Raw genomic sequence first — 15,394 nt, 5'->3', positions numbered from 1 at the left:
TTCAGATTCTGCTAATTTGAACATTTAAGTCAGGCAAGATATAATACGAAGTTGAAAAACTTTTTCATGCTCAAGATCTGCAAATGTAAGGAACAATGTAAGCATTCAATTCGATGACATACAAGCAGAGATGGCTAGTAAACTGCCTGCTGGTTTAGAAAAATACTTGTTCAGATTCTGCGAATTTGGACATGGAAGTCAGAAAGAAGTTTAGCTTTTCATCCCTGAGCAATAAAGACAGGAAAATCGAAATATGGACTGCCATGTTATATATGTAGAGTACTCACTGACACATCCAGAATTCAAACATAAGAAATTAAAGCATATACATTACCGTGACCAAGTACTTTACCAGACTCTAAATTATGAACAACAGTAATACATGATACATTGGAAGCATTCACACTTAAACACTAAAAACTTGCCTCCATTTGTTTTGCTGAGAATCTGAGATGTTAAGATGTGAGCATAAAATGCTGTAGAACTTGTGAGTTAAAATGTCTAAAGCTCATCTTTAACTGATGAGTCGAAACAGTGTTCATCCCAGTAGAATGGAAACTTCAATCTGGCTGCAGTATGAGGCATCGACCAGTCTTCATACATAAACCTATAACAAAATAAAAATCATAGTTAATAATCCAATACAGCAGATACAAATCACATCTGATCTTTATACATAAAAATGTATTGCAAGTAGCAATGGTAAAACAAACTCAGGTCTTTATACATGAGTAACGTATTGCAAATAGCAATGGTACTATTCTAGATCCAGGGTCTATGATCTCTGGCTGCCATCGTGACTCAACAAGGTTCCCTTCCTCATTGCTATTCATGACTCAACAAGAATCCCTCTCAGTAGAATTGGGAGAAAATTGGGCAGAGCCGTCTGCTACCCGCCGAGAGCAATATGCCGCCTACTATCATCATGTTCCCGCAGGCAGGCGGAAAATGATGGCGGACAAAATAGGGAGCTTCAGACCATGTCATGGGGCATGGTTATGTCCTATGCACACCGGATGCGAGGACACTAGAAGTCCAGCTACGGGGACGCATGTTTTGGCTGCTATGAGGCGGCTATTAAGGCAGGCCTAAGATTTCCTCTACATCAGGCTATGGAGCGAATCCTGGACGGGTACCAGCTAGGTGTCTGCCAACATATTAGGCTATGTTGCCAGCTGCGAAATGCACCAAGTAGACCCCAGCTTCGCCCACATGAATTACCTCAGCCGGACCCAAAAACAAGCGGGACCGACTGGTACCAGTTATCTAGCCACAAGGACTATATGATGACTTTGGGGAAGGAGAACAAGTGGAAAGATTGGAGGAACACTTTCTACATTGTCTCCACTGACAGTTAGGAATAAAAAACAGGTGGAACAAGAACCCACCTTTCCTAACCTATTCGGAGAAGAGATCCTTGACAAAGGCCTCTTCAAAGTGGATATCCAAGCGAACCCCGAGACTGGGGCGAGGGAGTTCAGCCTCAAAGTTATATTCCCGAGTATAAATGGCTATACGATGGGACATATCTGGCCGCCTGTGGCCTTATTGAAGAGATGTCGAGAGGTAGTTGACCGCATGTTCTAAGTGTTTTATAAGACTTGGTTGGTTTTGTGTCAAACTAACTCTTTGATTCATCTTTTGCAGATAAAGCTATGGAAAAGCTCTTGGCATTGAAGCTGCTGCCTAGTACCGCTCGGCCATCCAGGCAAGCGGTTAACGAAAGAGTCACCTGTTTTGCAGGCGCCCAAGGTGAACTTCTTCCAACTTTGAACAAGTCTTATTTAGTTTATGTCGCCTGCTTCTTACTTATTGTGGTTATTGTTGCAGGCAACTTAGCAAAGCCTTCCTCCTCCTCACAGTCGAATCCTAAAATTGGGACACAGGCAGCTGATGTGACGACTCCTAGGAGGGCTCCTAGGAGGGCCAGGAAGCACGTGGCCTCAAGGCCAGGAAGCACGTGGCCTCAAGGCCAGGGATGAACCCACCTCCAAAATCCCCGGCCTGAGAAGGAGAAGGAGAAGGAGAAGGAGAAGAAGGCGTTTGCTGAAGGTATCAAAGACTTGTTTCCTTTCCCTTACCCTTTGAGGGTCAAATTTAATCTGCAGTCGTCTAGCACCTCTAAAAGCAATCAGTCTATTGGCCGAATTTAGACCAAGTACTGTCTCTCAAAGGCCGGATCTTGTATAGCTGGCCAAGTCCATGCTGAAAGCCGTCCCCCTCGAGGACAGGAGGCGGCTAGAGGAGGCGGTACCCTCAACCTGGATGCTATCCTCGCTCTTCTTGCTAAGGTATACTTGTAAAAAATTTCTACTTGTTTATATAACTTGAGCCACCTGTAACTGACGTCTATTTTTTGGCCGAGTGCACTCGCACGAGTGCACTGTCTTCGCAGGCCCATCAACGAGAAGACCAAGGAGGTAAAGGCTGTGAATGCTCGCTCCGCCTCTTCTCATGATAAGGCCATGTTTTAGATTGCCCAAAATGAAATATTGACGACTGACATACTATATTCATAGGCGACCGCCAACCTGCAGAAGCGGGTCTCTTAGCTGGAATAGCAGGTCAAGGACCTCAAGGCCAAACTCGAGCCTCTTCAAGAGGCGAAGAAAGAAGCAAACGGCCTCCGGGCTATGGTGGATGGGCTCGGGTGGATAAACTGAAGCAGCGGCTGGCCAACCAGGAAAACCAACTCGCCAAAAAGTACACTTCCAGAGCCGAGGAGGAAAAGCAGGCCTTGGTCAAAGACATGATGGACGCTTGCAACATCATCATGGAGATGACCTGGGTGGCTCTTTTCCCGGACTTCAAGAGTCAGTTTACCGCCGAATATAATGCCAAGATCATGGGCCAAGGCAAGGGTGGAGAAGAGGAGGAGGGTGAGTCGTCTTATTCTGCATCCGGGGGGTCGGACCAGGATGATCAGGAGGACGAGGAGGATAATGAAAAAGAACAGCGGCCGACTGGGACCAAAAGGATACGGCTGCTGATGCTGAACAACCCCCTCCTGCTGCTTAAGCTTTCCTTTTTTATATCAACTTTTGTTCGGCCTACGTGCCGCTTGTTTTGTACCATTACCCGACCAAGGGGTCGGGGTTTATTGACAATTTCAACTTTTTTGTTAGTCTTCATGCCGACTGTTTATATGAATCATCCGGCATTTTTGTCGGATTTTCCAATTTGCACTTTGCTTTGAATTTTTGCATTTCATAAATTTTGCTAAGTATAGCTTGCCTATTTGTATGCCGATTGTTTTGGTATACCGACTGTTTTGGCCCCTGGCGGCTGACTGATGGATTAACTTGGAAATCTTTGATACTGTAAAGAGTATGGCTGATTTCTAAGTCAATCAATCACTGTGGTGATTTCCCCAAACCAGGCAGACAGACGCCATTGGACAGACGGTCATACGCTCAGCATGATCCGATTCTCGGCCTCAATATAGTTCCTTGAGACGAACCATGCTTAGCCACTAAGTTTTGTACATAGTTTATTTTATTGATTGTAAGTTGTCCGTTTGGTTGATACCTGTACAAATACAGGCGCCAAACGGGATGTTTAACCAAAGTATCCACCGCTTGTTGGGTTACATGCGGTAGCTTTGATTGTTTTACTAACCAAAATAGGAATAATGGCTGAATGTCATCTGTATATCAGAAGGACAGGCGGCTTCGTTCGTATTGTTTGGGTTCCATTTTAGGTTAGCTAGGTCGTGCGACTTTGAGTTAACCCTTGGGATTAATAATGAGATGGTTAAGTATTTTAAGACATAAACAATGAAATAACAGTCTATCATAGTTAATTAGCAATCAGAACTCTTTAAGACGTATCTAAATAAGAGATCCACAAGTAGATTGTTTCATATCTAGCTTCGTCCAATAAGGTCACTTCTGAGCACTATAAATCTATAATAAGGCTAGTTAAAACATTTGCAGTAGTTTATTTAGCAACCAATTAAGATTTAGGCAATAATAGATACACTCATAGGACAGATCAGCCATATTGCACTGGAAATACATGTATATTCAAGATCGGTCATAAAGCAATGCATTTGGAAAATAAAAAGAAGAATACGAGGTTATTTCTTTCCTTTTTAAGATCATATCTCTTCCCATGTGTTTTAATATAGTTCATATCTCAATTTCAGGCATTAGAAAAAGACTACTCAGGGATAAGCGCATGCAAAATGTAAAAGACATGACTACTCCATGGCAATGCCCCAAGGAAGCCACCCTGATTTGCGAACCTGGCATATATCAGACACCCTGAACTAGAAACTGAAGATGGCATGGCAAACACAATCACACAAGTACACTTGACACTGAAAACTACAAGCATATGTTTTGTATATGATGATCTTTAATTTCTTTCATAAGACGGATTGACGGAGCATGAAAAATTTTGCAGACTTCATTTAAAATTCCAGGCACACCTATCACCAGATGGAAAATAATGCATACGATGTGAAACAGAAATGAGAATGAGATTAAATAAGGAAGCTCTTTAGAATACCCTTGAGTATAACTTTTTCATCAAAATTGCCCTAGGTTTAGATTTATCCAAAAAAATTGCATCCAATTTCAATTCAAAAATTGCTCTTAACATTAAAGTCCTTCAATGTTTTTTTACGCAAAGGATGTAGTTAGCAAAGCTCCTCTCTCCCTCCTCTCTCTGACCGTCAGCAGAGCTTGAATTTTCAATCATGTCTCACCCAATTGCTCATCAATATAAGTTATTATAAGCTCTAATATCCGTAAATCATTATTCATTTGCCCTACTTTTTCGATCAGTGACCAATTACCACCATAAAGTTATTCCTTTTCTCATAGGTAATTGCAAGTTTGATATATGACACAAGGAAATATTGGTGTTAAAAGGAAGAAGTGGCCTGTTTGTTATAAAGATGTTTAGGGCTAGTAAAGAACCACTAAAGTATGCCCATAATAAAATTGTTTAATTTGAGAGGTATGGTAATGTTCCCCTTACTTGATGGTAATTGATTCCACCCATCTGTTATCCTCCCCTATCCCACTGAACACATCATGCCATCTTCCTTGATCTCCCTCTCTCATTTGATTCCATTCCATTATAATACCAGAAAATCCATAAAAGCAATGGTTACAATTAACATTTCCCTCTCTCATTGACTTAAATCCATTCTGTTTCCTCCAATCACACCAATTGCACCCAAAAAGTTTCAGCCTAATAAGACAGCCCAAGACAACGTACAACAAAACAAACTAATAGAGTGCTATTCATTTGACAGCTTAATTCAGTATCAAAGTAATGATACTCATTGGCAAGTTGTTACTTCACCAGATTCACCAGATTATATTGGAATAATCAAAAGTATGAAAAAAAAAAAGGTGAAATCAAGATATATTGAAATAATCAAAACCATGAGAAAACAACTACTCCCTTTGTCCCTTTTTATTTTTCCCGTATTCCTCTTTGGGGTGTCCCTTTGAGATGCCCCATTGTTCTCTCCCTCTCTCTTCTCATCAATGCCTCTAGCAACACCATGTGCATAATTTTGCCTCACTTCATAAAAAAGTAATCTTTGCTCTATGGAGCAAGCAAAAAGGGACATGAGTAAATATATCACAAGGTAAACTTTCCAAAAAAAACTTCTTAAATTAATCCACATCAAAAGAAAGAAGCCCCATCAGCTTAGTTACTAAAAGTAATCATGATTATCAAAGAGCCAACAAGGGATGAAATTTTAAAAATACATAATGTTTTGTTCAGTGACTAGTTTGACTCTAAACCAAGACCTTGTATTGATGAAATATAGCTAATTGTAGTGTAGAACTTTTTTAGCTACTCCGCTATCTTTTAAGAAAAACAAATAAATGCAACTTTTCAGTATGCAAATATGCACTTTGAATGACTTCAGAGCATGCTCTAAAGTAAGAAAATTTGGGGAAACTATCTTGATTTGACTGAGAGAAGAAAATTACACTTTGACTGGAGGACGTGATACAATAGCCAACAGTTGCAGATCCTCACTGTTGTCAGTGTTCGAGACCTGTACATCAAAACAAAGGTCAGAGGTGTCAACTGTTGTCCATTGTCATAATAGATGCAGAAATGGAAAAGCCTGCATACGGTTATTTACTGAGGGGAATAAAAATGATATGGCTATCTTAACAATTCCCTCTGCAACCCGAAAGCAATAGACAAGGCAAGAACCAGCAGAGTTCTTATAGACAACTTGACAAAACTTCAAATGGTAAAACAGTACCTTAAAATGCAAACATATATGGTCACAGTGTCAAACTAGTTAGAATAATGACACTTTACTTTTCTTGATCTTCACAAAAATTACCAAGATCAAGGAAAATGCAATTACAAATTCTACTAAAAGACAGCTTGACCAAACTACTATTCAGATTCTAGTTGTAGTTTTCAAAAGACAGGCCACTGGAAGCTAAAATCACAGTCTGAACAAGGGGAATGCGTTTACAATTCTACTAAAATACAGCTTGACAAAACTACTATTCAGATCCTAGTTATAGCTTTCAGAAGACACGCCCCTGGGAAGCTAAAATCACAGTCTGAACAAGCTGAGGTAGGTCGTGATCAATGACAGGCCACTGGGAATTATTAAAGGGATGCTGACTTAATCATTTGAATAAGACTAGGTCTGCAGAAGTAATATACTAATATAATAGGGTGTGGCAAGGTGCAGTTTGAATTTCCACAAGGATGAGTACTAGGGCACAGATAAACTCTATTTCTCAAGGACAAGATTACAAGGATGCAGCCTAATTATATTTGGAGAATCAAACAGGTACCTGGTCTAAAAGTCACCAATAAGTAATTCATTACTGGTTTCCCTTCTAATAAAAAGAGTTAGAAAAATAGAAAGCGTTGCAGAGTTGCAGTTGCAAGTGAGGCAAAAGCTGAATAAGAAACTCTGGTCTTCGGAAGATTCCTTAAAACAAAAGAAGATGATTATAGAGGATGAAAGAGTTGGGTTTAATACAAGAAGGAAGAAGTTTCAGTTTGACCAGGATCAAGAATATAAGTAGAGGGTGAAGCTGTGAAGGTGCCTAGAAGATGGATTGAAGTTGTTTCCCTTTTCTAAAACAATCACAAAAATTTCACTCTTCAATGTGATACAGTACCAAAATGATTCCTCAACTATATATATATATATATATATATATATATATATATATATATATATATATATATATATATATATATATATGTATGTATGTATATATGTATATATGTGTATATATATATAAAAATTTTATATTAATACATTTTTAATAGTGGTCCTGATTTCCATTCAAACCCACAGCATTCCTTGCTCCTGTCAACTACTTTCAATCAAATTCTCTAAGGTTGTGTTTGGAAACATGATATTCATTTCAAATGTTGGAATTGAATTTCGAAATTTGAAATCTTGATATTCAATTTCAATATTGGGTGTTTAGGAAATATCATAATTTCATTTCCAGAATTTCAAATTCTAATCTATGTTTGGAGATGAGTGAAATTTTGAATTAAGCAAATGAAATTACACTTTTAACTCACACAAATTTCCTTTCTCTCTCCTCCTCAATCTTCAATTCCCAAATTTTCATCTCTTCCTCTGCTCAATCTTAAATTTCCAAAGTTTCATCCTCTTCCCCGATTTTTTCTTTCTCCTCCTCAATCTTAAATCCCCAAAGTTGCTTTCCATGCTGCAATGTTGGTAACAAGTTGCAATGTTGGTTCAATGGAGGAGAGAGAAAGCTCGCGCGCCGCTCCAATGGAGAATTCGAAGAACTGCTGCAAATTTCAGAAATTGGTCAATCAAATTTAAGCCATTTTAAATAGGGTACACTCTAATGGTCGAGCAAGAAATTCGAAGCTCGCTTCAATGGAGGAGGGGCGAGAGAACTTGTATATGCTTCAAAGGTAAAGAACCCTAGGAGAGAGAAAAAATTGGGGAAGAGGATGAAACTTGTGTACGACATAGGAGAGAAAGATAGTTGGGCTTTTTTTGATGAATATTAGAATTTGAAATGACGGGTTTAGGATTGGAATTTCAATATATCAAAAAATACTCATGTCTTTATAATCTTGGATTTGGGCCAATTTAAATTCCCAAATTCTAAGCATATCCAAACAACATAATTGGGCCAAATCCAGAATTTTAAATGAAATTCTGGTTACCAAACAGGCCATAATGTTATTTAATGATTTGTGATACTATTTACTTATGCACTACGTAATTCAAACATGGTGGTACAAGTGTTGGGTATGGGTGCATATGCAACAGTCAAACAAGTTAGAACTCAATATCTTAGACACAAGACATTGTCCTTGATGAACACAAGTACGAGATCATGGCATTTATAACATACATTTCTAAATTTAAAGACTATTTACATGAGCTTCTCATGTTAAAGGAGTGTTCACATATACAAACAAACATTGAAACATAGATACATGTTTCACTTCAACTTGCATCAGTAGCATGCTAAATTCTGATTAAAATAACTCCACCATCCCTCTATATATCTACATTTTTGTGTTACATCTCTTAAGGTGTTCCCACTTCCCACACATCCATTTTAACATATGCATCTCCACTAAACTCATCTTCTTTACATGCTCCAAAAATTCCTAACTTCTGACCAAATACAGCGATGTAATTGGCGTCCCATATAAATTTCCTTAAGCTCAAAATCATGATACGATCGCGTTCAAATAACTGGTTCCAAAAGTCAAAGGAAGTTAAACAAAGCATTCCCTGAGGAATATTCCTAAAGATCCGAGTTTGAATAAGTCAAGAAAAGTGCCATAAGAATCGAAGTCAGTAAGCAACAACTAGTTGTTGGTAAAGAACAAGTCAAACCACAACGGATAGTGCATGGATAATGCGGCATGAAACTCGGAACAGAACGTGGGATTCCAGCCGTTGAAGTGCTTCAGGAAGACTTTTCCATTATAAATAGGAAGAGAATCATTGTACAAAGGCATAACACAAAATCTAAGCCTTATATTTCATAGCAATTAGCAATTATTAGCGACGTTATAAATCTATTTTTATCCTACATTGTACTTGTATTGAACTATCGACCTAGTGGATTGGAGGACTCATAGCCACCCGCGGTTTTTACCCTTTTTCCTAGGTTTTCTGCGTCATCATTCCGTCTTGTTCTCTTCCTTTCCCCTTTTTCATCCTTTTTTTAACCATTCATCTACATTTTTTGAACCTACATCATCGTTTGCATATCTATTAGTCTAGTTGTTGTCCTACTGGTCTTATCCGGCGATTAGATTTTGAGCTAAACAAGTACTACCTCTGTTTCCATTAGATCTTAACATTTACAATTTACACAAATCTAAGAAAACCAATGACTGAATGGGTAAGTATAAGAAAAAGGTCTTTAAAGTAAAATAAAAAAAATGTAAAAAAGTAGATGGGTATAAGAAAAAGATGGATAAAATAAGAGAGTGAATGAAAAGGAGAAAATATCGTGGGATAAGAGGGTAATATAGTGAAACTTGTTTATCAAGTATGCAATTGATTGTTAGACAATTATAGATTCATTGTTATCGTATTGTTAATATTATTAAGCTTGTTATAATAAGTAGCTAGAGACCTACAGCTACGGGTTGAAATTATATTTTTAGGACACAAGATGTCACGCAAATAATGCTAAGATTATTTCTATTACTATAGAGTTATTACTCCTCCATTACTAATTGACTGTTTATATTTGCCAACATTACTTTGACCATAGATATATTTAGTTACATATTAATATAAAAAATTTAACAGTTGAATATTAATAAACTACTCATGGAAAACATGACTATGTTATGTTTTATATATTGAGAATAATTTAGAAATTTTTTCATCTTATGAATAGTGCCAATATTTTAAATGGGAAGAACAAAAAGAAACCAAGGGAGTATATTTTTTTTATAACTATTGTATGTGGTTATTCCTTGGGTTTGGAAGATTATTTTATTTCTATTCTACTAACTATATTCTGTTTAATTGTTCTATACTTCAAAAATTATTGAACTGTGTTTGAGAGTTTGAGAGTTGGGACAGAGGGTGAATAAAATAAAGTGCCTTCTTGAACCAATTGATGTGCGATAGATGCCAATTTCGCAAGTGATTGTAATATGTATGAACAATTATTACTTAATTGTTTTGTATCTAAATGAGTATATGTTGTCTTTCATGGGTAACACTAAGATGGCAAATCACAAAAACGCCTTAGCTCACCAAACTTAACCTCTCAATGTTAGGAGAGAATACGTAACTTCCTTAGAACTCATCATTTAAACTATTAGTCTAAACTCTAAAGAGCTTAGTCCAAAATACAGAGGTCTAATACAAGACCACCTAGGGATTTTTTATCTCTTCAGTCTCTCTGGCATTCTGATAGTAGAATCTCAAATAAACTTCCACTTCTAAAGATTAACTCACAAAACAACTTAAATATGACAGCAGAAAAGAAATCTCCAGAACCTAAAAAATCAGCAAAAATGTATATTCAGGGCATCACCCACTTAAAAAACTTCATAAATCAAGAAAGGTTATTCTGCTTCCCCATGCATTCTTTCAGTCTTAATCATCAACAGCAAAAAAATACGCTGCAGGGACTCAAATGTTGATAAGTAACAAAGAGTTACCTAAGTAACCTAAAATTCTAACATCTGCTGGAAAAATATTGCACCTTCTGTTGAAAGAATCATGCTTCGATTGTTAGGGGTCGGGATCATTACAAGCTATTCCTCAAGGTCTTTTTCTACTTCTATTTTTGGAAGTGCCCTTATAATCCTCCATTTTATACTTCACTAGTGCGGTTTTGTTAATCTCTATTAAAAGGGTCAACTAGCCCATCAAAGTTCAAAATTTTAATGCTTGCCAAGGTTTTGTAGAGTCTAAATCTTTAATTGGTGATAAAAGAATTCTTTACGTAGCCAAATGGCACTCACCAAACCTGATTAGTAAATTAATTCAATCAGTTTCAATCTCATTAACGTCAGCTTTAGACAGACATTCTAATGTGAATTGCATAGTATGCATACAGTAACCTTCTACAAATCAAGGAAGTAATTAATATTCCAATTTGCTCATATTGGTGACTCAACAAAAATCAGAACTATAGATTAATATATACAAAATACATCAATACTTACCACATCTGGCAGAAATAATTTAGATACGAATACTACATGGGCAGAAATCAGTTTACCTGGTGAACATCATTGACAGGGACAATGAAAGTACTGTTTGCAAAGATAGGAAAGGCTTTAGGTTGGCCAGGATATTTTCCATGCGAGTCTGAAGCATGATAAAGTGTACCAGTACCCTTGAGGACTACAAAAACTTCTTCGCATGAGTGTCTGTGAATTGGTGTCTGTGATCCAGGAGAGAAGGTTTGAAGCCACACCTCAATCTGCCAAAATTAGACATAAGCAAAAATTAAGACGAGATTTTAGAACCATAACCATAACAGTTTAAATAATGCGATCTCTTAAATTGTCTTAACTATTATCATCTTTTGCTAATGTCTAACCATAATAATTCCCTTCAAAAAGCTTTGATTCATATCACCTTACATAGTAGAACATTATACTATACTATACTATCATTGTAACACCCCATAATTTAAGGCTTTCAAAATAATAAAAACATTGCTTAAAGCTCATGAAAACCAATTGTCAAACCTCGGGAGTGTTCCTGCTACACGTATTTTCCTTAGAAAAATAAATGTAAAGCAGATGACGTTTTAAAAAACTAAACCCTTTTATTACCATATGTACCCCTTTTTGATCGTATTACCATAGGCTATCGTTATTTCTACTAGTTGGGAAGATTTATACTCCAATAGTACATCTGGATCTACGCATGAGGATGATCCAAAATAATATGTCCAGCATTAGAGTTTACAAACGATCTAATCATATTTAATACATTGATTGTCCTGTTTTTTAGTCTTTAGCCCATATTCAATTATAATTTCTATTATCTACAAACTAAAATGCATGCAACTTGGTATTGTGATTAGCATCTTTTGAATCAGATCCCAAGGTGAATATTGTAAGCAACTTCACTATCAAACTGCACAATAAAATTATCTCAATTCTTCCCAGCTCCCACTTTCACCCTTTTATGAATTGCCCAAACTTCTGATTAGACTCATCAATTTTCTTGATAAGCAAGGATCCTTTCCTCTTCTTTGTTTCAGTAAATACCAACTTAACTGAACAATATTGTGGCTCTTCCACGTTGTGTTACAAAAAATAAGTGGGAGAAAAGGTATCAATGTATCATCTTGGGAGGTTGCTTGAATAATGTGATAGGCAGTTATATGTATAGTTTTACGAATTTTAAAGCTTGTAACGAACAGGGTACATATAAAATAAATAGGGTTACATTCAACTTATACAGGGCAGTGTCTTTGTACTTTGTAGTTAAGAATTTATAAATTTTGAAAGCTTCTAGCTACTATGAAAATGAGAAATGAGCAATGATCTATTTATATAACCATAATACTTGCCTCTTTCAAGCCATGAATGAGAGACCCAGCAAGGGTAATGTGAGAAAGGCCTTCTCTACCATAGTTACTTTGGGGAAGCTCACTTATATTCCTCACAAGTGGAAATCCTGCATCAATAGAAGACTATAATCAAATTATATCCCACACGGATATGCCCACCTGACTAGAAAACCAAAGCACAATGAGCTTCTCCATGTTTATTCGGTTTATCTAGCATCCATAAAAACCAATGACTTTGAATTGACCTCAGATTCCATCTTATTCCAACTCATATGTTCACGGTCCAAACATTTGCACAATTCCTTGTATATTGGTTTAAGATTAATATCTATTAACAACTCCTTCTACACTTGACCAAAGTTTCCCTAAAAGTCCAATAAATTATTTAAAGTGGGAGTACTTAATTGTCAATTTGTCATCATAGAAAATTAAAAATAAAACTACAACTCCTTCCACAGATAATGCTTAAAGTGGGAGGACGTGATCGTCATCATAGATTCATCTCTATTAACAACTCCTTCTATAGCTAATATTTCCTCATAATTGTTGCCTTTAGTTTAAAAGCAAAACTCGAAACAAAAACTATGTTACTCGAACTCTTCATTTGACTTCAAGTACCTCCTGCAAACATGGGTTGGACACTTAGACACTTCATTTTAATTCAAAAATCATGGAATATTCACAAAATAGCCAAGCCGGATGCTGGAGATGTACCCATGTTCCTGAGTCCGACTAACAATATTAAAATGTTGGCACCACCAGAAGTTCCCTATGTAATTCCTACTGTATCAAAAACTCTAACAAAAACCCTGGGTATAAACCAATTACAAGCAATTCAATTGTCCGAAAATCGAAACGATAAATCTCTAATAATTCATCATCACTCAATACATTATCAAAAAATATAATAATCCCTTTATCCATTAATTCATTTTCAAAGTATCAATTGTGCATTGTAACATTGAACATAAATTGCAGAAAACAAGAATACAAATAAACAACAATCAATGTATGAGAACAAAGCAACCCCAGATATTAATATGAGATTTTAGGTGGGAATTGAAAGCTTACCATTAATGGAGCAATCTGAAGCTAAGAGGGTTGCTGCTAAGAGAAGCCAACTAAGAAATACTATAGGAAGCAGATAAGCTCTAAACTGATACATTTCTCTCTTGCAATTGGATTTTCTCGAATTTTCCTAGAGTCCTCACGTGGCGATAAGCCAGCCCTAGTATGCCAAAAATTTATTTCTGATTTTTAGAAAGTCTATTTTTTACTGACTAATGAGATATGTAGCCGCTAAATATAATCATTAAATGGAATTAAGTTGATAATTCACGACAAAATCACGTGCAAATTGATGTAATTAATATTATTATATCTTTAATATTTCCTCTTTTAACTTTTAGGGCTATAATTATCATTTTTCTTTTTTATTTTTTTAATAATTTTATTAAACTTGGTTTTTAATAAAATCAAAATTAAAGATTAAATTAAAAAATTAAAATCAAAATCAAAATATTGTTGTTGTTCAATGTTCTTCATCAATAGATGAAATTAACCACCATCATTAGAATCTTTATCCCGTAGATACACTCTATAATACTCCGTATTTTTATGTATGTTATAAATTATTTAATTAATTATAATATATATTTTTAAGGGCTAAAGTATTTAAATTAGTGAGTTTTATAAAGTATAATTTATTTTGGGCTAAACTTTTATTAATTGTTGGAGACCTAAATAATAGTATGTAAACAATCCTTACATACTCCTTGTGGACCAACCCATTTCATTTAAGTAAGCCCAATTCTTTTATTTGAACCCTTGTGGTCAAATATTTCATAAATAAAGTCCATTTGTTTATTAAGTTCAACCCTAATCTTTATTCCCTACTCTATAAATACCTCTCAATACCCCAAAATTTTCCCACACAAGAGATCAAAAATCAGATTTTGGGGTAAGTAATCTTTTCTTTTCCCTTATTTTTCTTTTCTTTTTCTTTCTTTTCTTTTCTCCTTTTTCTTATTCTTTTCTTTCCTTGCATGCTGCTTTGGTTCATGCGTGAATGCATGGCCAATTGTTGCTTTCATGTCTTGCAGCAACCTCACGCCACTCCCCAGCCAGCCGGAGCTCCGACGACCCACGTCGGCAACCACCCCACCGTGAGCCACCCATCTCTCCTCCTCCTTGTTTTAAATTATTGTTTTATGTAGTATATATTTGGGATTTGTTAAACATCGCCCACAAACCTCTACGTAAAAGCCCACAATTATTTTTACTTTGACTCTTTTGCCCTTTTTCTATTTTTTACCGAAACTGTAATTCCCTCTCATGAAGAATGTGGAGCTGGAGTGGATTGCCGAGGGACACCGGAGAGCCATCATCGTCGCCGGAAAGCGAGATAATCCGGGGAAAAAATTACGAAAAGTAGGGGTGGCGTCTGGTCAGGACGCCGCCACCATGGTGGTGGCGTTTGGTCGGGACGCCGCAACCGTGGCAGTGGCGCCTGGCAAGGACGCCGCCACCACGGTTGTGGCGTCCTGGCCAGACGCCGCCACCATGGCTGTGGCGTCCTGGCCAGACGCCACCCCTACTTTTTGATTTTTTTTTTTTTTTGTAATTTTATTTAAACTTTTTGTAATTTTTTTTAATTTTATTTAAAGTTTTTGTTTTTTTGTTTTTTTTTTTTGTGGTTTTTTAACTTTGATAAATTTGAAATTAAATATGTGTTAATAAGTTCAAAAAAAAATTGTTTTAATTTGAAATTATGTTTTAAATATGTGTTAATAAAATTATGTTTAATTTTATATGTGTAAATTATATATAGAAATGAAATTCCTACAAATAAAAAATTTACATAATGT

The 15,394-nt window shown here is 36.3% G+C and overlaps 1 protein-coding gene across 1 annotated transcript; it reads right to left on the bottom strand.

The window, feature by feature from the left end:
* Positions 1-232: 232 nt before the first annotated feature.
* On the bottom strand, positions 233-13,791 carry LOC110694945 (auxin-binding protein T85-like). The gene is made up of 5 exons (XM_021872137.1): positions 13,599-13,791; positions 12,528-12,634; positions 11,220-11,423; positions 5,961-6,028; positions 233-607 (listed from the first exon to the last, which is right to left on the bottom strand). The coding sequence occupies exons 1-5, from the start codon at positions 13,690-13,692 to the stop codon at positions 502-504; spliced, it is 579 nt and encodes a 192-aa protein (XP_021727829.1). The 5' UTR covers positions 13,693-13,791; the 3' UTR covers positions 233-501.
* Positions 13,792-15,394: the final 1,603 nt, after the last annotated feature.

The sequence above is a fragment of the Chenopodium quinoa genome, unplaced genomic scaffold (assembly GCF_001683475.1).
Source record: "Chenopodium quinoa cultivar QQ74 unplaced genomic scaffold, ASM168347v1, whole genome shotgun sequence".
NCBI lineage: Eukaryota > Viridiplantae > Streptophyta > Magnoliopsida > Caryophyllales > Amaranthaceae > Chenopodium > Chenopodium quinoa.
Note: the sequence above shows the minus strand (reverse complement) of the source record. Positions and strands in the feature narration are given on the sequence as shown.

What these genes read in the sequence shown, in the direction of transcription:
- LOC110694945 (XM_021872137.1), bottom strand. Translation starts at nt 13,692, where the DNA reads ATGTATCAGTTTAGAGCTTATCTGCTTCCTATAGTATTTCTTAGTTGG. An exon ending in CTGTCAATGATGTTCACCAG is followed by an intron (nt 6,029 to 11,219) that starts GTAAACTGATTT and finishes TTTGATGTACAG; the next exon opens with GTCTCGAACACTGACAACAG. An exon ending in TCACGTCCTCCAGTCAAAGT is followed by an intron (nt 608 to 5,960) that starts GTAATTTTCTTC and finishes ATTTTGTTATAG; the next exon opens with GTTTATGTATGAAGACTGGT.